Genomic DNA, 22,706 nt, shown 5'->3' with positions numbered 1-22,706 from the left:
ACGAGTGAGACCTCGTCGAAACGTCGCCTAGACACCCCAACTTTTACACGGGAAGACACCCGAGGACACCAAAACCTGCATATATATATATATATATATATATATACGAAAGCAAATATATATATATATATCCTTTCGCACGTATGCATGCAGAATACTTGCCGCTCACAAAATTTGCCCTAGAAAGGCAAACTCCAATGATTGGCCCTCTGCTGCAACATGTGTCAAGCAGTAATCTGTTGAAGAGCTACATGTTTTGAATGGCATGCTTGTACAGTAATTTCAGTGGGCTTAGCCCACAGGTAAGAAGAAACTGAGAACAATTTGAAAATTACTGTATAGGGTACTGTATTTTATTTCTTTTTTTAAAAGGTCCGGAGAATTACTCCTAAATATGTGTGCATTAAGTTCATAGATGAAATTGACTTCCTTACCCCCATTCCCACAACATACCTATTGTGAATTTAAATCACAATGCATTCAATTGACTATCTGCATGGAGTCCCTGTATTTACAACGCATGGGCTTGTCTGAGGGTTGAACCCAGGACGTTTCTCACCCAAAGTGAAAACTGCAGCTTTAGTCCAGGAGTGGGGATCTTTTTTTTCCTGCCAAGGGCTGCAGGGGACCACATGCGGGTGACAGTTGGAGCCACAGCCAAATGTGAGTGGGACGCCCCCATCTCTCTCTTTTCTCCATTTTGGCATTGGGCTGGATCACAAGAGCTGAACAGTTCTGACATAAAATCAGCAGTCACCCCCAAAAAACACGTTTTCTCCGTCCTGCTAAAAAACAGGAATATTTTAAACATTTGTTCTCCAGCTGCATCTCATGCACACTGATAAGCTGCCTAAGGGGCAGAGACAGGATTCTGGTCTTTGCACGGCAGTTAAGTTTCTCATTGTGAATACACCTGAGTACACCTGAAAGCCATTACAGGGTGGAACAATTCCTTCTCATTCCAAAGCACGGGGGCAGGTGTACCTACCTGTAATGGCCCCATCACGCTGCTGCAATGACAAGGTTATGTTCTGCAATGATGCTGTTGGTCTGCTCCTCCCTAAGCGCTTACGTAAGGTAAAGGGACCCCTGACCATTAGGTCCAGTCGTGGCCGACTCTGGGGTTGCGGCACTCATCTCGCTTTATTGGCCGAGGGAGCCGGCGTACAGCTTTCGGGTCATGTGGCCAGCATGACTAAGCCGCTTCTGGTGAACCAGAGCAGCGCACGGAAATGCTGTTTACCTTCCTGCCTGAGTGGTACCTATTTATCTACTTGCACTTGACGTGCTTTCGAACTGCTAGGTGGGCAGGAGCAGGGACCGAGCAACGGGAGCTCACCCCGTCGTGGGGATTCGAACCACTGACCCTCTGATCGGCAAGTCCCAGGCTCTGTGGTTTAACCCACAGCGCCACCCGTGTCCCCGTAGTGCGCTTCAAAAAGGCAACAAGAGTGGCAAGGATCCTGCATCCGCCCCTTGTAGCCAACCTTGCGCACTTGGTCCCAATGGTTGTCTGTGTCTGCTGTGTTTCAGATTTTATTTACAAATCTGAGCTCCGACAGGAGAGGGTTTTTATTTCCCCGCATCGTCTCTTGCAGGCTTACGCAGTTTGCTTACCAATTACTGCAAATTTCCCCAATCTGGTGCCTTCTAGTTGTTTTGGACTGTAACCCCTGCGCCCCTGCTTGGGGTAAGGACAAACAAGACCAACTGAACTGACCATTTCTGTTGTCTTGACTCCTGAGCAGAGTTGGGCAGTCTTGACTCCTGAGCAGAGTTGGGCAGGGATCTCTCTCACATTAAAGAGAGGGAGAAAATCTGAAAATCCCTGCTTCAGGATCCTGCTTTAGCTGAACTTTCTACACCCCAAGTTTCTAGTTGGGTTCACAACTGGATCGCTACAAAGTTCAAGGTGTTGTTGTAACATACAGAAGGGGAGGGAGAACTGCTGGGGGACTGAATAATAATAATAACAACAACAACAACAACAACAACAATTTATTTATGCCCTGCCCATCTGGCTGGGTTTCCCCAGCCACTCTGGGTGGCTCCAAACAGAGTATTAAAAACAAGGTAAAACATCAGACATTAAAAACTTCCCTAAACAGGGCTGCCTTCAGATGTCTTCTAAAAGTCAAGATAGTTGTTTATTTCCTTGCCATCTGATGGGAGGGCGTTCCACAGGGCAGGCACCACTACTGAGAAGGCCCTCTGCCTGTATAGCTTTGCCTGGTTCAAGGGACACTTCAGTATCACAGAATCTTTGTGACCTTCCAAGAAATGTGTGCCATTTCCAAGTCAACAGCAGGCAGTCTTAACTGCACCTCTTTTTATTTGCAGCTGGGATCGGGTGGAGGCAGGGCAGGGTTCTTCATATCTGTTACAAGAATCGCAGTCTCCTTTCCAACCCTGTGTACATTCCCAAAGCTTAATTTGTAACATACCAAAACAATGCAAAACAAAACAAGGAGTTTGATATACAGTGGTACCTCGGGTTAAGTACATAATTCATTCCGGAGGTCCGTACTTAACCTGAAACTGTTCTTAACCTGAAGCACCACTTTAGCTAATGGGGCCTCCTGCTGCTGCCGCGCCACTGGAGCATGATTTCTGTTCTTATCCTGAAGCAAAATTCTTAACCTGAAGCACTATTTCTGGGTTAGCGGAGTCTGTAACCTGAAGCGTATGTAACCTGAAGCATATGTAACCCGAGGTACCACTGTAGAGGCAAATTCTCTACAAAAATTCTCAGTAACAAACATGTGCAGAAAGAACAAGGTGTGCAAATTAAGTGCACTTCGGAAAAAGACTGTACATTTTTTTGGTTGCAGAATTTATTCTGATTGCAGAATGTTGACATTGCAGAATTCCTTTGCTGCTTTGCTTGTGTGCAGGAAAGTCTCTGCACGCCGCATTCTTGGGAATCCCATCACCAAAGCCGGAGGAGAGCTCCTCTCGACATCAGGAAATCTAGCACTCCAGGGCAACTCCTCCTATGTGTCCTGCCTCGTGCCTCAGGCGGCTGGATTTGTAGCTGAAGCTCTTCCCGCATTTGCTACACAGATAGGGTCTCTCTCCCGTGTGGATCCTCTGGTGTCTCACGAGGTCTCCACTCCGGAAAAAACCTTTCTCGCAGTTCATGCAGTCGTACGGCCGTGGTGCTCCGCAGCGCCTGAGAAAGACCGGGTTTCCTCTTAAGCCTTCTACGGCTTCGAGCACTGCCTCTTTGAGGTGCTTCCTCTGGTGCCGAGCGAGGTGGGAGCTGACGTTGAATCTTTTCCTGCACGCGGGGCACTCGTACGGCTTCTCTCCCGTGTGAATCCGGTGGTGGCGAATCAGAGCCGACTTGAAGTTGAAGCTTTTCCCGCACTCGGGGCAGCCGTAGGGCTTCTCTCCCGTGTGGCTCCTGCGGTGGTGAATGAAGTGCGAGATCTGAGTGAACCTTTTCCCGCAGTCCAAACATGTGTAGGGCTTCTCCCCCGTGTGGATCCTCTGGTGCTGAGTGAGGTGGCTGCTCTCCATGAAGCTTTTCCCACACTCTCAACATTGGTAGGGCTTCTCGCCCGTGTGGAATTTCTGGTGCCTTTTGAAGGCGTTTTGATTGGAGAGCCCTTTCCCGCAATCAGGGCACTTCCAAAGGCTCTGGCTCTCGTCTACCTTGCGTCTCGGATGCTTCCGGCTGTTCTGCCCGCAGACGGCGTGTGCGTTCCTACTTCCACCTTGGTCCTGATGGACTCTGGGTCCTTTCCAAGTCTTAAAACCTTGGCAGCACTCAGTGAATCTCTCCACATTTATTCGCCTCACCGATCTACGAGGCAAGCAGCTCTTCAAAGTCTCTCCCGGCTCAGGATCCTGCAGTGTCGTCACCCTGGAAACTTCCCGATGAGAATTCTGCTTCATGTTGTTACTCAGCCTGAGGACTGCAGGGAAAAATTAAAAGCTTTAGAGAACCTGTAGCCCTCCAGAAAAAAAGCCACTAGCTTTTTTTAAAGGTAAATTCAGAGAGGATGGTCTGCCAATGACCCATTAGTCATGACAGCTAAAGCAGTGGTTCTCAAAACTTTTTTGAGAACCACTGCTTTTGGAAATGAACATTTGCTCGCACCACACTGATTTTTTTTTATTGATAAGAGATGCAGTGGCAAACAAAAAGAAAAAGCTCCTAGCAGTGCTTTATTTATAGCATAGAACACAACTCAACAATATGATCATGGGGTGTCCAGAAAGTATAAAACAATGCAGCTACATAAAAACACAAATCATTGCCAAAAGGTGTACCTTAAGTATGTATACAAACTCAATGAGAAGTGTGAGCTTGCAGTATCACTTGATGCTCTTGGCTCTCATTTTGAAAAGAGATCCATATTCTACAAACAACAACAAAATATTTTGGGACTAGACTGAAATGTGTAAATGTTTATTTGATTGTCCTTGACTCTTCCCACCACATTTGCCATCCTCTCCTGCCTTTGAGAACTACTGGCCTAAAGGATGGATTGGAATTACCCTGCTGCATAAAACTACTTAGTTTCTATGATTACGTATGTGGCCCGTCCTCCCATGTTACCCTCACAACAACAACCCTGCGAGGTCGGCGGGGGTGAGAGAACTCAATTGCCTCAAATCTGCCCAGTTAATTTCATCAGTGAATGGGGAGGGGATCTGAACCTGGGTCCCCCCAAGTCCTAGTCCATGTCCTAAGATGTTGCCAGTCAGAGCAAGAGAGGTGGAATGTCTGTTATCCATTACTGGCGAGGCCAGCATCACATACACCAGAGTGTGGCCTGATCACAACACTGGTAAGAACTAGTTAACGGGGAACCCTTGAAGGGCTGAGGAAGGCAAAAGCCACAACCCCTTAAATCAACTCACCCAACCAAGGTCTCTTCCATTTGAGGGGCTCCAGGGATTCCTCCATCCACAGCTCCTCTTTGCGCTCTATTTTGCAGATGAGCTCTGGTTTGATGGACAGGTGCCCTTTTGTGGGAACAGAAGACAACAACTTTACTCATTACTCGTTTCTTACTTTACTCGTTACCAGCCTTTTCCTCCCAGGAGCTGAGGGTGGCGTGCCAGGGTCCCCTCCTCCCCATTCCACCCTCACAGCGGCCCTGCAGTGGGGGCATTGGCTGACCTAAGGTCACCCAGGGGGCTTCATGACTGAGTGGGGAATCTCAGACCAACACTCTAGCCACTGTACCACACTAGGATACAGCTCCTCCCTTACAAATACGTCATCCAAGCACGATGGCAGACAATTGTTCCTATCCCTTATACACCCAGCAGGTCACTGTGTTCTGCAGAAGAGTGTCGCTTCCAAGCCGCCACAGAAACACATGCCACTAAAACCTCAGAGCAGGGCCTTTGCCGTGGCTGCCCCTGGTCTATGGAACAACATCCCCCTTGAGATGTTGACAAGGCACCTCCTAGCTGCACTTTCCTGCAACATCTGAAGACTCCCACCCTCCGCTTTTCCAGCTCTAGTGACACAAAGTCTCTACTTTAAGGAGGGGGTTGTATAATTTTGAAAACAATTTTTAGCTGGTTTCTATGACTTATTTGTAAGCTGCCTTGAGATGCACGTGGAAAGACATTCATAAAATACGGCAAATAAACAGAAGTAGTACCTCTGGATACAAACGGGATCCGTTCCGGAGCCCCGTTCACACCCTGAAGTAAACTTAACACACAACTGCACGTGTGCACGGGTCGCGTTTCGTCACTTCCGCGCATGCGTGTGACGTCATTTTGAGCGTCTGCGCATGCGCGAGCAGTAAAACCCGGAAGTAACACACTCTGTTATTTTCAGGTCGCCGCAGAGTGCAACCCAAAAATACTTAACTTGAAGCTACTTCAATCCGAGGTATGACTGTACCCATAACACATTTGCAAGAACTGAAGACTAAGCCAAGGATGCAGGCTAGGCTGATTCAGTGGGGTGGCAACTATTCTGGGGGGGGGGGGTGATGCTGGAGGGAAGAGAGGAGGCACTGCTGCTCACTCACACATCCAGCTAGGAAGCCAATTGCCAGAGATGCATGTTTTGGTTTCCCTTTCGTGGTTGAGCTAGGGAAGCAGCAGCAGCAGCAAACCACAAAGACACCAGCTGCATTTTCCTGGGATTCAAGAAGGGCTCGCAAGGTGCATGAATTGGGTTGCCCACAGATCGGAGTGCTTATGGCTCTTGGCTCTGATGGCTATGTTCCTCCTCCACACTTGGAAGCAGCAGTGCTTTTGAATATGGGTTGCAGGGAATTGAGAACCGGTGTGGTGCACGAGTGGTTAGAGTGCTGGACTAGGACCTGGGAGACTGAGGTTTGGGTTCCCACTTGGCCAGGGGGCTCACTGCGTGACCTAGAGGCAGCGGCTGCCTCTCAGCCTAGCCTGCCTCACAGTGTTGTTGTGGGGATTAAAGGGGGTGGGGGGTGGAGAACCACAGGGCCACCTTGAGCTCCTTGGAGAAAAAGAAGGGAAATAAATGCAAATAAATAAAATTGCAAATGGGGAGAGCTGCTGCTGTTGCACTGCTTGCAGGCGTCCCATCAGGGCATCTGGTGACAACAGGATGGCGAGCTGGATGGGGCCCCTTTGACTTTATCTGGTGGCACAAGCTCTTCTGATACTCCTATGCGGGCACCAAGTTGAGGAAATGCTGGTTCAAACAAAATGTTTCAGACTGGTGCCTGCAGATTGCAAAACCTTACGTTTGCCTCTGAGGTCAGTTCAATGAACAGGTTCTCTCCCCTCTGCAAACCTTGACACCTAAGCCAGTATTATTTCTCTGCTGCTTCCAGACTCTCTGGAACACCACAGGACACACATACACACAAGCAAGCAAGGGAGATCCTTACCCAAAGAGGTGACCGCTTCATAGTTGTCCACCATCACAGCCCGGTAGAGGTCCTTCTGCCATTTGGCTAGCTCCGCCCACTCGGCCAGGGAGAAATATACAGCCACGTCCTCAAACATCACCTGCGGCAAAGAGAAAGCGACTCTCAAATGGAGTTCCGAATGGCTCTGCCGGCTCTCTGCCAGAGGCTGTGATGGCGACAGTCCCCACGGGCCTCATCCCTTCCAACTCTACAATTCTATGACTGTTGCACCAAGAACCTGCTTGAGAGTTTCCCAAAAGGCCACTGTGAGAACCAGATACTGGCCAAGTTGGGCCCTTGGCTTGAACGCAACCAGAATGTTAGAACACAACCCCCTGTTGAATTTAAATTCAACAGTGTAAATAAGTTGTGATGGATATCATAATGGAATACTGAACGGTATAGTTTCTGTAAAACATGCAGGGATTTATGATATGTAAAATGAACCATAGAAAGAGAAGAAGGGAAGTCATTGATATCTTAAGGATGTAAATATGAGTACAGTTAAGTACTTAATTCGTTCCGGAGGTCCGTACTTAACGCGAAACTGTTCTTATCCTGAAGCACCACTTTAGCTAATGGGGCCTCCCGCTGTCGCCGCACCGCCGGAGCACAATTTCTGTTCTCATCCTGAAACAAAGTTCTTAACCCGAGGTACTATTTCTGGGTTAGCAGAGTCTATAACCTGAAGCGTATGTAACCTGAAGCGTATGTAACCTGAGGTACCACTGTACAGTACTTTAAATTGTAAAACAGAAAATTTAACATTATGTATACAAAAAGAGAGAGAGAACACAGCCCCCCTTCCAACAATGCTCCGAAAGATCTAATCCATGCCTGCCCACCCGCCCACTCCTGTGCCATTAACAGCTGCTTGGCAGGCAGGCATTCAGCAGGTGCAGCGCCTTTCCTGCATGGAAATAGAGCGGAAAGCCACCAAGTTTCCATAAGCCTTGTGCAGCTGTGGAAAGCCGCAGAAACCTTTTTTTAAGGGAAAGTGGGTCAAACCCCCTTCGAAAAAATAAGCTGGAGGAACGAGTGGGAAAGAGAGGGAAGAAAGGAGGAAAAAGAGGTGGTGGGAAAGCTTCGCCTGTTGGTTTTCTGCCTGCCGCCTGTTTGTAGGGCTCATATATCCGCATCCGCACATGCTCTGCTGAACAACCGCAGGGCGGGGGGAGGACATTCCTGAAGTCTTTGGGGAAGTTCGCTCACTTTCAAGCCGGCTGCAGTTGCTCCCACTCCTCCGGGAGTTAAGGACGCCATCTCCATCCTTCTGGGTCCAGCAGGAGCCGCTTGCTCCTCTGAGCATGCGCAGGACGAACAAGAACCAAGGCAGCGTCATCCCAGGCTGGGGAGGCACCCGGGGAAACTCCGCATCCTGCCACCGCGCTTGACCCCGGAAGCTCAGTGCTGGCGAAGACGACGAAAGGAGAAAGCAGGGCAGCCACTTCCGCCGCTCCTTTTCCCCGGCTCCTGAGCTCCCTCTGGTGGCGCCACCAGGAAAGTTCCGAGACATTTTACTTTCTAAGAACAAGAAGGCTCAGGAATTCTAGGTGCCGAAATCCCAAAGGGAGCAGATAAGACTATTTATACATGCGACCACGGCTGCGCAGATCATAGCTGTCAACTTTCAGATTTGAAAATAAGGGATCAGCAGCCTTACCTGTCCCAGGAACAGTCTACGGAATATCTAACAATCCGGGATAGCGGCTGGAAGCAGTGGAAAACAGCGCTGGAATAAGGGAATTTCCCGCAAAAAAGGGAAGGTTGACAGCTATGGCGCAGATGTTACAGTATTGGCCCAGAGATGGAATGAAGTCCCTATCAGAGAAGAATGGCAGATCAAGATTATGCCGAAATGGCCAAAAGATCAGGAAGACCAAAATTTTAATAAGGAATGGGGAGAATTTATAACTTATCTTAAAAAGAATTGTAAACAGTTAAAGTCGTTAGTAGGATTGGAATATCACTCCCAGTTTAATGGTGAATTTTTGACACAATGGAGAGGTAAAAGATTTTGGATTATCATAAGAAGTGCAGGAGGAAATGATGAACAATAGGACCCACAAAGGGGAGGAGGGAAGTCTGAGAGATTCCTTGGAATCTTGTTTTTAAGTTGTAAGTTGGACATGTAACTGTAAACTCGTAATTTGAAAAACCAACTAAATTTAAAACAATCAAACAAACGAAACAAGAAAGCTCTGGGAGATAGGGTTACCATATTTTGAAGAGTTAAAAAGAGGACACATTTCCCGGCTTCCACTTTTAGCTATGGGATCACTATGAGACTTTTTTTAAAATACCCCTACTATATGTAGGCTGTAGAAACTGCAATATATCGCTAGTGGCAACACTCTTAACTTTCAACAACAAAATAAAGACGCTATATACGCTATATACGTCCTGTATCAACAAGGCTCTTTTTATGATCTGCCCTGCTGGAAAAGTCTAACGTATGAGGCAAAGGGAAGCAATCTCCAAAATTCTGCTTGTGCTGTTGGATCTTTGATGGTTCCTTCACACATCCATGTGATGCTGCCTTCATGAAGTTTTGCCTGGTGGCAGAAGTGGCAAAAAATCTGAGGATGCAACCAATATCTATTGTGAAAATAGAATACAAAATAAGGCCCTTGGTCATTGCACACACTCCATTTATTGCAAGCAGGTGGGTGATTACAGGCAGTGTCTATACTTCAGATACAGAAATGTAACCATTCATAGCCCTATTCAGAAGTTGGACAAATGCGAGAAAGAGAGAGGGCAACCATCAGTCAGCCCTGGCCTCCGTTAATAAGTTGGTAAGCTGCTGGCATCTGGAGGGACAGTGCAAACGTGCAGGGAGGCAGCCTTCACCAACATACACACAGGCTTCCATGCAATCAGGAATCCTGCACAACTAGGATTCCTGATAGTGTAGCCCCCTTTGTTCATGCAGGCAAAGGCTACCTGCTTGCACTTCTTTGCACTTTGCATGTGGGCCCCACAGATGGGGCTCATCAGCACAGCCCTGCTCCCACCTCCCAAGTTTGCCCAAAGTGCAAGGGAAACTTCCGAATAGAGTTTATATATTATAACTTGAGAGACTACAGTTCTGTAATATGCACTAGTAAATGTATATACAGCAACATGCTGTATATAGATGTTGGGTTTCCCCCCAGTTAAGCTGTAACAGTCTCTTATAACAAAATATTGATAAATACTGTTTTATGTATTAAAATAGTTACTTCCCCCAGCTTTCGGTTCTTCACATGGGCATTGGGGCAGTTCACAGCATCGGTTAACACAAACTACAATCTGCAAATTAAAAAAAACAAAACACCTATACAAAAACAAAAGCCTGGTATTAAAAGGCACGGTGGAACAAAATGTTTTCCTTTTGTAAAATGTCGAGAGACTAAGAAGGAGGGGGACCAACAGGGCCTTTTTGGCGAGGAGTTCCACAAACTAGGTGCCAGAACCAAAAAGTCCTTGCCTCATGTGCCAGCCAGTCAGAGTTGGGACAAGAAGCAGAGCGTCTGAGGGCAACTGCAGTGGGTAGGTGGGCTCAGGTGGCAGATGGCCATTCAGATTTTCTGGTCCCAAACGATTTTTAATGGCATTTGTAGAGTAACCAACACTTTTGAGTTTTGCTCACAAACAAATAGGTAACTGAAAAATGTACAGCCATACTTCATCTTGCGTCCGCTTCAGGTTGCATTTTTTTTGGGTTGCAGACTGTAGTTATATGCTCTAAAGCAGTGTTTCCCAACCTTTTTTGGGCAAAGGCACACTTGTTTCATGAAAAAAATCTCGAGGCACACCACCATTAGAAAATGTTTAAAAAATTAACTCTGTGCCTATATTGACTATATGCCGCTTGGGGCGGCAGCCTGTTGCCCGAAGCACAGGGAGCCCTACGGAGGGCTCCCCGTGCTTCGGGCGAGTGTCTGCAACCCTGTGCGCCCGGCAGGAGCTCCTGCCAGGCGCGCAAGGCTTGGGGCGGCAGCTTGTTGCCCGAAGCACAGGGAGCCCTACGGAGGGCTCCCCGTGCTTCGGGCGAGTGTCTGCAAGCCTTGCGCGCCGGGCAGGAGCTCCTGCCAGGCGCGCAAGGCTTGGGGCGGCAGCCTGTTGCCCGAAGCACAGGGAGCCCTACGGAGGGCTCCCTGTGCTTCGGGCGAGTGTCTGCAACCCTGCGCGCCTGGCAGGAGCTCCCGCTGGGCGCGCGAGGCTTGGGGCGGCAGCCTGTTGCCCGAAGCACGCGGAGCCCTCCAGAGGGCTGCCCGTGCTTCGGGCGAGTGTCTGCAAGTCTTGCGCGCCCGGCAGGAGCTCCTGCCAGGCGCGCAAGGCTTGGGGCGGCAGCCTGTTGCCCGAAGCACAGGGAGCCCTACGGAGGGCTCCCCGTGCTTTGGGCGAGTGTCTGCAAGCCTTGCGCGCCCGGCAGGAGCTCCTGCCAGGCGCGCAAGGCTTGGGGCGGCAGCCTGTTGCCCGAAGCACAGGGAGCCCTACGGAGGGCTGCCTGTGCTTCGGGCGAGTGTCTGCAAGTCTTGCGCGCCCGGCAGGAGCTCCTGCCAGGCGCGCAAGGCTTGGGGCGGCAGCCTGTTGCCCGAAGCACAGGGAGCCCTACGGAGGGCTCCCCGTGCTTCGGGCGAGTGTCTGCAAGCCTTGCGCGCCGGGCAGGAGCTCCTGCCAGGCGCGCAAGGCTTGGGGCGGCAGCCTGTTGCCCGAAGCACAGGGAGCCCTACGGAGGGCTCCCTGTGCTTCGGGCGAGTGTCTGCAACCCTGCGCGCCTGGCAGGAGCTCCCGCTGGGCGCGCGAGGCTTGGGGCGGCAGCCTGTTGCCCGAAGCACGCGGAGCCCTCCGGAGGGTGCCCCGTGCTTCGGGCGAGTGTCTGCAAGCCTTGCGCACCCGGCAGGAGCTCCCGTCGGGCGCGCGAGGCTTGGGGCGGCAGCCTGTTGCTCTAAGCACATGGAGCCCGCCTCCCTCCCACGGCGGCAAAGTCTCGCGGCACACTAGTGTGCCACGGAACACCGGTTGGGAAACACTGCTCTAAAGCAGCGGTTCTCAACCTGTGGGTCCCCAGATGTTGTTGGACTACAACACCCATCATCCCTGAGCTCTGGCCTTCCTAGCTAGGGGTGATGGGAGTTGTAGTTCAACAACATCTGGGGAGCCACAGGTTGAGAAAGGCTGCTCTAAAGAAACAGGGCCCCAAGTCACAAACTTGGCTGCTGCGGCCAGCCCCATGAGGCAGCCCCATGCCGAGTACATTGCAGTAATCCAATCTGGAGGATCCAACATCACATCTGACTATATTTTTTTCACTTAAGAAGCCCTCTTCCCAAAGTTGCCTCCACTTGCAGGCTGAACAGGTAAAGAGAGAGGAGGAATGTGCCTTGTGCATTGCACCCTTTACTGGCTCATCAGCCCTGCATTCAGTGTAACATCTGAAAAGCTGATCTACTCACACACAGCTGTACACAGGTAGGATCCCTTTTTCAGGCATGGCAAACAGAGCCAGCAAGGAAGATTCACTCCCCTACACTGATGCAACTTTCTGAAACAGGCTAGAGATTCCACACAAATTAAGAAGCATACCCTGACAGGCCAATATAAAATGTTTAACAGGTAGTTTTAAATACTTTCCTATAGCAGTTGATCAATAAATCCTTTAGCTTTCAGTCTAAGGTTTTTTTCACCTCAGAAAAGTGGGGGGAGGGAGAGATTAATGTTGGATTTTTAATACTGGGTTTCAGCAGTAACTATCTTCTTGTTGAACGCCTAGATTTTTCTCTCTCTCCCTTCAGCCCTCCTTCTCAGTGCAGTGCTGTTGATCTGTAGCAAAAAGAAAGGCAGCTGTCATCGAATGTGCAGTTTATACACACCTGTATAAATTCACCTTCAAAATTCTAATACAACCATGCCACTGCCACGCGGCACACACTTTGAGGAATACTGGCGGTGCGTCATTGCCTGCAAGCTACCGCTTAGAGACCAGTGTTCTAGATCGGGGGTCTCCAGCTGTTTTTGGACTACAACTCCCATCATCCCCAGCTAGCAGGACCAGGGGTCAGGGACGATGGGAACTGTAGTCCAAAAACTGCTAGACACACAAATTTGGGGAACCCTGTTCTAGATCCTTTCTAGAGGTGAAATTATAGTCCTGTCAAGGGCTGGAAACGCTATCTGGTCCAACCCTCTGCAATGCAGGAACCATAGCTAAATAGCAGGCATACCGTACTTTTCCGTGTATAAGACAAGAGTTTTTACTCAAAAAGAATGTTAAAAATGGAGTTTGTCTTATACACAGATAGAGCAGAGGAGGGACGGGCGATGTGTTTCAACTGCGAGCAGCAGCTTGTCACCAGTGATTGGGTGGGTGATATTGGTGTCTGCAGCAAGGGCTGCTTTGGATTGGCTGTTGCTGCGTCAATTGGCTGGGTGATTGGTGGCTGTGGCAAGCGGTGTTTCAGATTGGCTTCTGCTGTGCCAATTGGGCGGGCGATTGCTGGCTGATGGTGGCAGGCGGGCAGACGCTTGTTAGCTTTGGCGACGTGTGCAATTCTCAGCATTTTTTGAGTCGGGCGAGTGATTTTCTGTATTCCCCCCCCCCCCAAAAAAAGCTCAACAACTCTGGGCCATCTCCCCCCATTTTCTTAAAATGTAATTGCCCAAAACAGGGGGTGTCTTATACATGGGGGGGGGGGGTGTTATACACAGAAACATATGGTATCAGTCAGAGCTTTTGCCCGGCGTGGACTCTCTGGTGTGAAATAAGGTGCGATTTCTGATTGAAACTCTTCCCGCAGTCGGAACACTCATAAGGCTTCTCCCCTGTGTGCAGCCGCTGGTGTATGACGAGGCCCGAGTTGAAGCTGAAGCTCTTCCCGCAATCCCGGCACGAGTAGGGCTTGCGCCCTGTGTGGACGCCTCGGTGTGACACGAGGTGCGAGCGCTGGTTGAAGCTCTTCCCGCAGTCCGAGCATTGGTACGGTTTCTCCCCGGTGTGGATGCGCTGGTGGATGACGAGGCCGGAGTTGTAGCTGAAGCTCTTCCCGCAGTCCAGGCACTTGAAGGACTTCTCCCCCACGTGGGTCCTCTGGTGCGACAACAGGTGGGATTTCTGGCTGAAGCTCTTCTCGCACCCGGGGCACTGGTACGGCTTCTCCCCCGTGTGGATGCGCTGGTGGATCACCAGGCCCGAGTTGTAGCTGAAGCTCTTCCCGCAGGCAAAGCACTTGAAGGGCTTCTCTCCGGTGTGGGTGCCGCGGTGGGAGGTCAGGTGCGAGCGCTGATTGAAGCTCTTCTCGCAGTCGGGGCATTTGTAGGGTTTCTCCCCCGTGTGGATCCGCTGGTGGACCATGAGGCCCGAGTGGTTGCGGAAGGTTTTCTCGCAGACGATGCACAGGTACGGCTTCTCTGCCAGGTGGACGATTGAAGCCTTGCCGAGGCCCGAGGCCTGGCTGAAGTTCTTCCCCTGCTTGCCGCGCCTCCTCCCGCCTCCTCCAATGTGGATCAGCTGCTGGATCACTATTTGGTCAAGATTCCTGAAGCCCTGCTCCTTGCGTGGCAGAGCAGCTCCTTCTCGGCTTTTCTCGGCTCTCTCTCGCTTCTCTGGCAAGTCTCGGCCCCCGTTCTCTCTCTCCCGCTTGCAGCTGTGGGAGACCGTCTCTTCCGAGCCGCCCGCCAGCACCGCAGTTGTTCTGGGCTCTTCCTTCACACATCTCTGTTCCTTCAGCTCAGCCGCCATCCCATCGCCTGTTGAGACAAACAGAGCTCAAAACCAAAAACATTCTAGGTTTCTCAATTCCTGCTCCAACATCTCCCCTCAGGGACTTTTAGAAAGTAGTCAAGGCAGACACTACTGAGGCCCAGATCTCCACCTGCTTACCCACATTTTTAAACCAGTAAACTTTGTTTACAGGGTTATGCTGCTTTCAACTTCTTAAAAAAGTTGTTCTACACCGTTCTGATATTGAGTGAGAGGGAAGCATTTTCTAAATTTTATGCTGTGAACTGCCCTGACATTGATTGGTATAGGGCACTATAACAACAACAACAACAAATAAATAGTCATACCTCATGTTACGTTTGCTTCATGGTACGTTTTTTCAGGTTGCATACCGCAGCGACCCAGAAGTACCAGAAAGTGTTACTTCTGGGTTTCACCACTGGCGCATGTGCAGAAGTGCTAAATCGCGCTTCGCGCATGCACACAAACACAAAATCGCGCTGCACACCTGCGCAGATATGGCACTTCAGGGTGTGGGCTTTTCATGTTGCGAATGGGCCTCTGGAACAGATCCTGTTCACAACCAGAGGTATCACTGTAATAATAATAATAATAATAATAATAATAATAATAATAATAATGCACCAGTGTGGGTGAAAGGTGTGGAGAATAGACAATTGCCGCAGATCATAGAGAGAGCAGAAGTACTGTATAACACATGCAAGTATTTACCACAAGCCCACCAGCCTTGCCTGGCTGCACTGATAATGTTCATTGCACACAATGAACAACTTTTTTGGGGTATCTAGATGCCAATCCAATCAGAGGTTTCGAGTGGCATTGCTAACGGAATGCATCCCAAAGTATCATCAAAAATTACATGTGTCCAATACTTAACTCCAGCTATTAAAAACATCAAGTGACAAAAATACATTTGGGAAAGTTGAGTACGCGGTAATGGTAGTAACCAATGGCAGTTCTTCCATTTTTACCCCTTAGATATTTTTATGCTATTTTGTTTAACCAGATTTGTATACCACTTAAAACAGCAAACGACACCCCTAAGAGGTTATCAAACCTAGCAACGTTTGTGCTTTTGATTGGAGAGTCCTTACCTGCAACCCTAAAACACGCAACCTGAACAGTGGCATAGCGTGGGTTGTCAGCACCCGGGGCAAGGCAAGTAATTTGCGCCCCCTAACCCGTGGATTTGCGCCCCCTAACCCGTGGATTTGCGCCCCCTAACCCTAACCCCCAGATGTTGCACCCGGTGCGGCCGGGCCCCCCTGCACCCCCCACGCTACGCCACTGAACCGTATTCAACCCGAGGTATGACTGTACACACACACACACACGTATGAATAGAATGAATGAATGTTTGTGTGTGTCTTCTTTTCATACTTCCTAGCAAAATCCAGTATAATTTTATTCAGCACATGCCAAGTTAAATATACATTCCCCGGGGGTGGGTCTTGAGGGTGGGTTTGCCAATTCACACAGTTAACAACAAGCAACTCTGGACTTCTTGGTATTGGAAAACGTTGGTTTTAACAGGGCGCAGCGCCGGACAGAAGCCACCCTGGATGTGGGTGGGTGGTCCGCTTCAAAGCGTTACCTGCAAAGAGAGCAAGTCACTTCCTTGCCCTCCGCCCCACGGATACCCACCCCACCCCTCGCTCGTTCACCTGAGCAGTTTCCAGCTGGCAGCGTTCGCCAAGCCCGGCGCGTCCTCCGAAGGCAGTCTTCCCTCCGGTCCGGCGAGAAAGCGGGCTCGGCTTGGCGGCCTTGGACGATGGCGGCCGCTCTGTTGATGATACTCCAGGAAGTCCGTCCGTCCTCCCAAACCAGCTGATCGGAGCTGGGGGCGAGGGGGGGTGGTGGAAAAAGAGCAGCGACTTCGTCGGGATCGACGAGCAAGAGCCCTCTGCTGGCACGGCGCCAGACCGGAAAGCACCCGATTGTGGCACCCAGTCCAGAGACTTTTTAAAGGAGATCGCCAGCTTTTCCTTTCTTTTTCATTTTCCCCCCTTTGAATATAATTTAACCAGCTCAGTATTTAAACAGGGAGGGAAGGGCCAAACGCGCACGCTGCGTCCCTTTCGAATTACATTTCTGAATGCCGAAAGCTCCTCGCAAGCAGAAAGCCAGTGCTTCGGGGCAAAGCGTCCCTGCCAGTCATTTGCTTGCAGTGCGGGTTTACTCTTATCGCAGGGAGGTTTAAATGAATAATGCTGTAGGGACTATTCAAAAGCGTAATTTTCTTATATGCATGCTGAAATCAGTGCCGGATTTATGTATAAGCTAAACAAGCTGTAGCTTAGGGCCTCACTCTCTTGGCCCCCCCCCCAAAAAAAAATCGCTATTAATATACTTAATTGTATTTCAGTTCCACAATTACTTTGATAAAATACATATATTGTTATGGGCAAATGGCTTTAGATACCTATTAGGTCCATAAATTACCATATAGCATATATTCAACTCAAAAAAACAGCGACAATTTGTTGCTGACAAAGGACAGCTGAACATATAAAGGGCCCCATTGCCTTCAGTAGCTTGGGGCCTCATCAAACCTAAATGCAGAAGAGGCATTGCTTCCTTGCAACCTGACACTGTGCTTAATTCCCGTCTAGATTTGCAGAACTCATAAGACTTATTGCCCCTACATATGTGTGCTAGAATTCACATTCTTCCTCTGCAGCTTTCCAAGATTAGGTGCTTCATGTTGGAGTGCTGGGTTGGACCAAGATAGTGTGTTGCCTGAGGCAACGGGCAAGAGTGGAACCAAGCCACGCCCGGTCAGTGGACCCACCAGTGCCCACTGGCTTCTGCTCCCCATGGACTCACCCACTGCTGTAATTGGCCTTGAGGGCAAAAAGGCCACCAGCCCTGCCATAGGTGTTTAGCAGCACACAAAGGATTAAAAAGCCAGGATCTGACAAGGGAGTTGCAAAGATAAGAGTGTCCTACCTGGAGCAACTCTCTGCCTTAATGATCCTGAAGCTGAGGCTCCAATACTTTGGCCACCTCATGAGAAGAGAAGACTCCCTGGAAAAGACCCTGATGTTGGGAAAGATGGAGGGCACAAGGAGAAGGGGACGACAGAGGACGAGATGGTTGGACAGTGTTCTCAAAGCTACCAGCATGAGTTTGACCAAACTGCAGGAGGCAGTGGAAGACAGGAGTGCCTGGCGTGCTCTGGTCCGTGGGGTCACAAAGAGTCGGACACGACTAAACAACAACAACAACAGTAGTTTGTTATTGTTGTTATTGTTATTATTTTACCCCACCCATCTGACTGGGTTGCCACTCAGGGAGGTTTCCAACATATATAAAAGCATAATAAAACAAACACTAAAAACTTCCCTATACAGGGCTGCCTTCAGATGTCTTCTAAATGTTACATAGTTGCTTATTTCCTTGACATCTGATGGGAGGGCGTTCTACAGGGCGGGTGCCACTACCAAGAAGGCCCTCTGCCTGGTTCCCTGTAGCTTCACTTCTTGCAGGGAGTGAACCGCCAAAAGACTCTCAGAGCTGGACCTGTGTCCAGGCTGAATGATGGGGGTGGAGACACTCCTCCAGGTATACTGGGCCGAGGCCGTTTAGGGCTTTAAAGGTCACCGCCAACACTTTGAATTATGCTCGGAAACGTACTGGGAACCAGTGTAGGTCTCTGGCATTTGGCACTGAAGGATTTCAGGAAGCAGGCCTGTGGAAGTGCTTTTCCTGAGAGCTCTCTGAGCGACTCTCCAAAGCTTTGGGAAGAGGTCTTACAATGGGAGACTTACAAAAGACATTCCAGAGTTGCATCCTACTTCCCTTACCTTGCAGTTCTTATTTGTTAAGCAGAAGGGCACCAGGACGACAACACAGAGGAGGAGAAGGAGGAGGAGGAGGTAGCACCTACGGTATTTATTTGAGTCAATCTCTTCGGCTCAGGAAGGTAACAAATATAAAATGCAAACAAATTTTTTCAAATAAATAAATACAAATACGGTTCGCCCCGGCTTATCCTGAGCCATCAAAAGTCAGCTGTTGGATTTAAGTGTTTTATTACTGATACAGTGATATTTTCATGTGTGTGTGTGTGTGTACACACACACAAACAAACAAATACAAAATAATAATATGGAAAGATTCCTTCCCTCAAGTGTCTTACTTTGTAAAATTAGACAATAAATCAAAGGAATGGTAATGGAGAGACATATGGAAGAATACACTAAAGAAAAGTATGCTCCAACTTAAGATCTGAGCACACACGGATGATTTCCCAGTATTTCGAACATTTAAACAGGTTTCGCTGCCGTGTGGATCTTCTGATGCCTGGCAAGGTGCGAGATCCATCGGAAACTTTTCCCACACTGTGAGCATGAGTAGTGTTTCTCTCCTGTGTGAACTCTCTGGTGTGTGAGGAGACTTGCGTTCACGTGAAAACCTTCCCCACAGTCAGGACATTTATAAGGCTTCTCGGAGGTGTGTACTTTTTGGTGCTTGATGAGGACGGAGCTGTAGCTGAAGCTCCTCCCGCACTCGAGGCACTTGTAGGGTTTCTCGCCCGTGTGTATTCTCTGGTGAATGAGGAGGTTTGAGCTCCGGTTGAAGCACTTCCCACAGTCGGAGCACTGGTAAGGTTTTTCTCCCGCGTGCTCAATCTGGTGCCTGATGAGATCGGAGCTGTACCGGAAGTTTTTCCCACACTCGAGGCATTTATAGAGTTTCTCCCCTGTGTGGGTTCTCTGGTGGGTAATGACATGTGAGGAGTGGTTGAAGCTTTTCCCACAAGTCATACAGGTGTACGGCCTTTCACCTGTGTGGATTCTCTGATGAGCAATGAGGTGCGAACTCTTACTGAAGCTCTTCCCACACTCTGCACATTTGTAGGGCTTCTCCCCCGTGTGGACTCTCTGATGCGCATTGAGGGCCGAGGTCCTGTTGAAGACTTTCCCGCAGTCAGGGCAAGGGTGCTGTTTCTTTGACATCCGATTTCTTTGTTGAACAGGCAGCTTTCTTGCTTCCTTGGGGTCTCCTTGGGAAGAGACACACTTCTGCCTTTCCGATTCAGAGCACTGGTTTGTTTGTGTTTCTGGCCCCTGATGATTTTCAGAATCATCTACTTGGGAACAATTCCACGGGGATATTTCTGCTGCTGCCTTATGCAGTTTCACCTGTTCAGGACTTTCCTTCCGAAAAGTCTCCTCCATTTTCTATTCAGTGGCTGAAACAAAAGAGAATCCAGACTTGTTTTAAACTAGAACAGCATCTATCAACCAGAGCTACTAGAATATATAATTCTAACACATCCTTAGAATTAAAGAACAGGGGTATCTCTGAGCACATTCTGGGCCTAGGAATTAAATCTCAGTACTGTACCCAAGTGGTGCTGGAGGAGACTCTTGGCAGAGTCTTCTTGCAGTCCATGGGACTCTTGAGAGAAGATCAAACCTGTCCATTCTGAAGGAAATCAGCCCTGAGTGCTCACTGGAAGGACAAATCCTGAAGCTGAGGCTCCAATACTTTGGCCACCTCATGAGAAGAGAAGACTCCCTGGAAAAGACCCTGATGTTGGGAAAGATGGAGGGCACAAGGAGAAGGGGACGACAGAGGACGAGATGGCTGGACAGCGTTCTTGAAGCTACCAGCATGAGTTTGACCAAACTGCGGGAGTCAGTGGAAGACAGAAGTGCCTGGCGTGCCCTGGTCCAGGGGGTCATGAAGAGTCGGACACGACCAAACGACCAAACAACAATAACACTGTACCAAAGCTGAATTTTGCCCACACACTCTTCATACAGAAGTTCTCTCCTGCTTTGCTTTCTTCATTTCAGCAGCCTAATTTTGGTGGGGAGAGTTATTTTGCTGCTACTGTTGCTGAACAGTGGGGTGTCACAAACCCACCCTGATCTACTGCAACCAGATGCCTATGCAAAGCCCTTAAGTAGGACCCGACTGCACCCTTGCTCTCCCCACGTATGGTTCCCTAAAACTGGTGTTCGATGGCAGAGCAAACTGCCTCCAACACTGGATGTGCAAGATAGCCCTCTTGGCTAGTAGTAGCCATGGGAAACCTTTCTCCTCCTGGATCGCATCCCTTGCTGCAATGCCAAAGGTTGAAATGTGACCCGGATGACCAATCGGCGTCAAATTGTGTCGTGCAACCTCCCCTTCGCAGACGGAGCTATTACTTCTCATTAAGAGAGTTCACACCCCACCCCTCTAGTCTGGCGTGGAAATAATCACAAAAGAAAAGAAATCTCCCTTGCTCTTCTGCGCCCCTCTCCTCCGCGCGCAACGCGTGCCAAATTCCATCCTTCGCCGCGTTCCTTGCAAGCGCAAGCGTGCGCGCATCCCCAGCGCCACCCGCCACTTTCATCCCGGATCGCGCTGCCCCACCGCGCCTCCTCCTGGCATCTGTCTCACTCACCCGGGATTGTTCCCGCAAGAGCCTCCTCGCACACCCCCCCTCCTCCCGCCTATCCCGCTCGACAAAGGCTGGGGCGCGTCAGTTCCCACTCCGGTCGGGCTCCGAGAGGAGAGAGGGCGGAGGAAGCGCAGCGCGCCCCGGCGGCTGCCTCTCTGCCTCCCGCCTGCAGGCTCCCTCGGAGGAGAAAGCGGCGCTGCAGACGGCGCCGGCGTGGCCCACTCGGAGCCAGGATGTTCCTGAGCAGAGGAGGAAGAGAAGAGAGCAGTTTCCTCTCGGCTGGGCGAGCTTAAAGCGAGAGGCCTCTGGTGGCCGCGGCAACTTTCGGCACTGGGGTTTCTCTTCACCAGCCCCCCCGCCTCCGCCCCCGTCCCCATGGGTGTAGCCAAGGGGGGCAAGGAAGGGCAGGTGTCCCCCTAAATAAAGTAAATCGATGCAAAATAACTAACTGAGGTTCTTCCCCCCCCCACTAACATAAAGCCTGGCTACCAGGGGGTACCAACTTGAATAAAATATGGGGGGTTGCAGGTAAGCCGCGCCCCACATAATCAATCACATTGTGTGGTGCATGCACACCGTTTCAATGACAATGCCATTCTCAAATATTTATTGGTGGGGCGGGATCGAAGCTGCCACGCCCAGGAGTTGGCTCCTATGCTGGCTACACCCATGCCCGTTCCCAGGATTTGGGGTGGGCAGAGCTCCAGGAAAATGAAATAAATAATAATAATAATAAAGATGTGAGTCTTGATGCACATGAAAGGGCGCCTTCGCTTTTCTGGTCCACAAACTGGATTCGTGGGATGGGAAAGTCTCTGGAACTGAGGAGGAGGAAACGGTCAAGGCAGTGCTACCACCTCCTGGGGTGATATAGTAAGTTGTAAACTGGTAGCAAGTAAGTAAAAGCAGGAGGATGGCTGAGGGCACACGGAGGTTACGATACGATAATCTTTATTGTCATTGTCCTATACAGAACAACGAAATTGAAAAATCTAAATGAAAAAACCAACAAGCCTGCTATCCCAACTATCCCAGCCTGGTTAACCCCCTATACCCCATTTACCCTAAAGGCCCAGCTGCCATTGTTTCCACTTACCTCTGCCAAACTCTTTGAGGTGCCCAGGCCAGGGGTGCCCCACACTGCCAGGCGCCCAGGCCAGGGGTTTTCTGGTGGTGGCTCCACAAATGTAGAAAACATCAAGCAGGTCTAACGCCAAGCTGTTTTCAAGTTGGCTTTGGCTTCCCTTTTCTTTTTCTTTTCTTTTTGCAGTTATTTTCCAGGTTTTTGTTAGGAAAACATCCTTCATGAAACAGATCAAAGTTCCTTTGAGCTTTAAATGGAGTTCCAGAATTTTCTTTAGTGTGTGGCAGTCGTGGCTTAATTGGTGTCAGCTGGAGGTGCAAATAAAGGAAGTTGCAGGCTGCAACTTCATCAAGAAGAAAGCACACACACATATATGCTGAGTTTATACCACGCTGGAGAGGTGTAGAAAGAATGTAGCTACTGTAGTTTGTATATATTTGCAATAGAAATGCTTGTGCAACCAGTCAAGCAATAAAGAGACTCTTGACTGAGGAATTTGACTATAGCTGCTGTTCTTGTCACCTGCCTCCAGGGAAATAGGTAAAGGTAATTAGGTCCAGTCCATTAGATCCAGTTGCGACCAACTCTAGGGTTGCGGTGCTCATCTCGCTTTACTGGCCG

The 22,706-nt window shown here is 49.6% G+C and overlaps 3 protein-coding genes across 4 annotated transcripts; all 3 read right to left on the bottom strand.

Moving 5' to 3' along the window:
* Window positions 1-1,986: 1,986 nt before the first annotated feature.
* LOC310838029 (uncharacterized protein) lies at window positions 1,987-3,522 on the bottom strand (the record flags this gene model as incomplete). The annotated part of the gene is made up of 1 exon (XM_083725363.1): window positions 1,987-3,522. One exon carries the CDS (start codon window positions 3,520-3,522, stop codon window positions 2,971-2,973), a length of 552 nt encoding a protein of 183 aa, XP_083581489.1. The 3' UTR covers window positions 1,987-2,970.
* LOC310837998 (zinc finger protein 707-like) lies at window positions 1,987-8,575 on the bottom strand (the record flags this gene model as incomplete). 2 transcript variants are annotated; one of them, XM_083725318.1, is made up of 4 exons in its annotated part: window positions 8,085-8,558; window positions 6,852-6,972; window positions 4,873-4,977; window positions 1,987-3,920 (listed from the first exon to the last, which is right to left on the bottom strand). In XM_083725318.1, the coding sequence occupies exons 1-4, from the start codon at window positions 8,139-8,141 to the stop codon at window positions 3,541-3,543; spliced, it is 663 nt and encodes a 220-aa protein (XP_083581444.1). In that variant the 5' UTR covers window positions 8,142-8,558. The 2 variants fall into 2 exon arrangements, with proteins under 2 accessions (XP_083581444.1, XP_083581445.1); XM_083725319.1 differs by lacking the exon at window positions 4,873-4,977 and having other exon boundaries at window positions 3,541-3,920; window positions 8,085-8,575.
* A 927-nt stretch (window positions 8,576-9,502) lies between these two features.
* On the bottom strand, window positions 9,503-21,187 carry LOC310835712 (uncharacterized protein). The gene is made up of 6 exons (XM_083720645.1): window positions 21,005-21,187; window positions 18,876-19,798; window positions 18,238-18,352; window positions 16,266-16,559; window positions 11,918-14,606; window positions 9,503-10,621 (listed from the first exon to the last, which is right to left on the bottom strand). The coding sequence occupies exons 2-5, from the start codon at window positions 19,782-19,784 to the stop codon at window positions 13,585-13,587; spliced, it is 2,340 nt and encodes a 779-aa protein (XP_083576771.1). The 5' UTR covers window positions 19,785-19,798; window positions 21,005-21,187; the 3' UTR covers window positions 9,503-10,621; window positions 11,918-13,584.
* Window positions 21,188-22,706: the final 1,519 nt, after the last annotated feature.

Source organism: Podarcis gaigeae (assembly GCF_964106915.1).
Source record: "Podarcis gaigeae genome assembly, chromosome: 2".
NCBI lineage: Eukaryota > Metazoa > Chordata > Lepidosauria > Squamata > Lacertidae > Podarcis > Podarcis gaigeae.
Note: the sequence above shows the minus strand (reverse complement) of the source record. Positions and strands in the feature narration are given on the sequence as shown.